The 665-nt window shown below is 57.9% G+C and overlaps 1 protein-coding gene across 1 annotated transcript; it reads right to left on the bottom strand.

Annotated features, from left to right (window-relative positions):
• Window positions 1–368: 368 nt before the first annotated feature.
• Window positions 369–662, bottom strand: LOC117799333 (AP-2 complex subunit sigma-like; the record flags this gene model as incomplete). The annotated part of the gene is made up of 1 exon (XM_034651804.1): window positions 369–662. A coding segment is annotated over one exon (294 nt), but the record flags the coding sequence as incomplete, so codon positions are not given.
• Between the last annotated feature and the right edge of the window lie 3 nt (window positions 663–665).

Below are 665 nucleotides of genomic sequence, written 5' to 3'. Positions count from 1 at the left end.
CGACCCAGCGATGTGGAGGGTGGAGAGCAGTAGCATATCACATGGCTGTGGGGGGGGAGGGGGAGGAGGGAGGGAGGAGCTCTTGCCACTGCAAATCCTCCCCTTTTGACCAGAGAAGGCAGGCAAAGCAGCCCCACCTGCACGCCCTCCATCCCATCCTCGTGAGGCGGTGAGGGGACGACAGACGGGGGGGACTCCCTGGACACCCATCCCCAAATGCTTCCTCCCTGCCAGCCTCCAGCTCTGGGTCAAGGGGCGACATTTCCTCCGAGCAAGTCTCTGATTCAGGGCACCAGCGAAGAGAGGTGGGTCTGGCGGGAGGCGAGAGGACCTGAAGAGGAGAGACCCAGCGCCATCGAGGCCCCCCCTCATTCCAAGGACTGCAGCATGAGGAGCTGCTTCAGAACTTTCGTCTGGCTGGTTTCCCGGATTTCCCCGGCTAAGAACATCTCATCCACCACCGTGTAGACCTTGTAGAAGTTGAAGACCAGGTCGAGCTCGCAGACGTTGTGGAAATACTCGTTCAGAACCTCCACAAAGTTGTGAATGGCTTCGAGATAAGCTAAGTTGTTGTCATTCACATCCACGCAAATGCAGAAGTAGAGCCCTGCGTAGCGCCGGTAGATGATCTTGAAGTTGCGGAACTCCACGAAGTTGGTGTGCTT

This window comes from Ailuropoda melanoleuca, unplaced genomic scaffold (assembly GCF_002007445.2).
Source record: "Ailuropoda melanoleuca isolate Jingjing unplaced genomic scaffold, ASM200744v2 unplaced-scaffold47362, whole genome shotgun sequence".
NCBI lineage: Eukaryota > Metazoa > Chordata > Mammalia > Carnivora > Ursidae > Ailuropoda > Ailuropoda melanoleuca.
The sequence above is the reverse complement of the archived record's forward strand: the minus strand, read 5'-3'. Positions and strand labels throughout refer to the sequence as shown.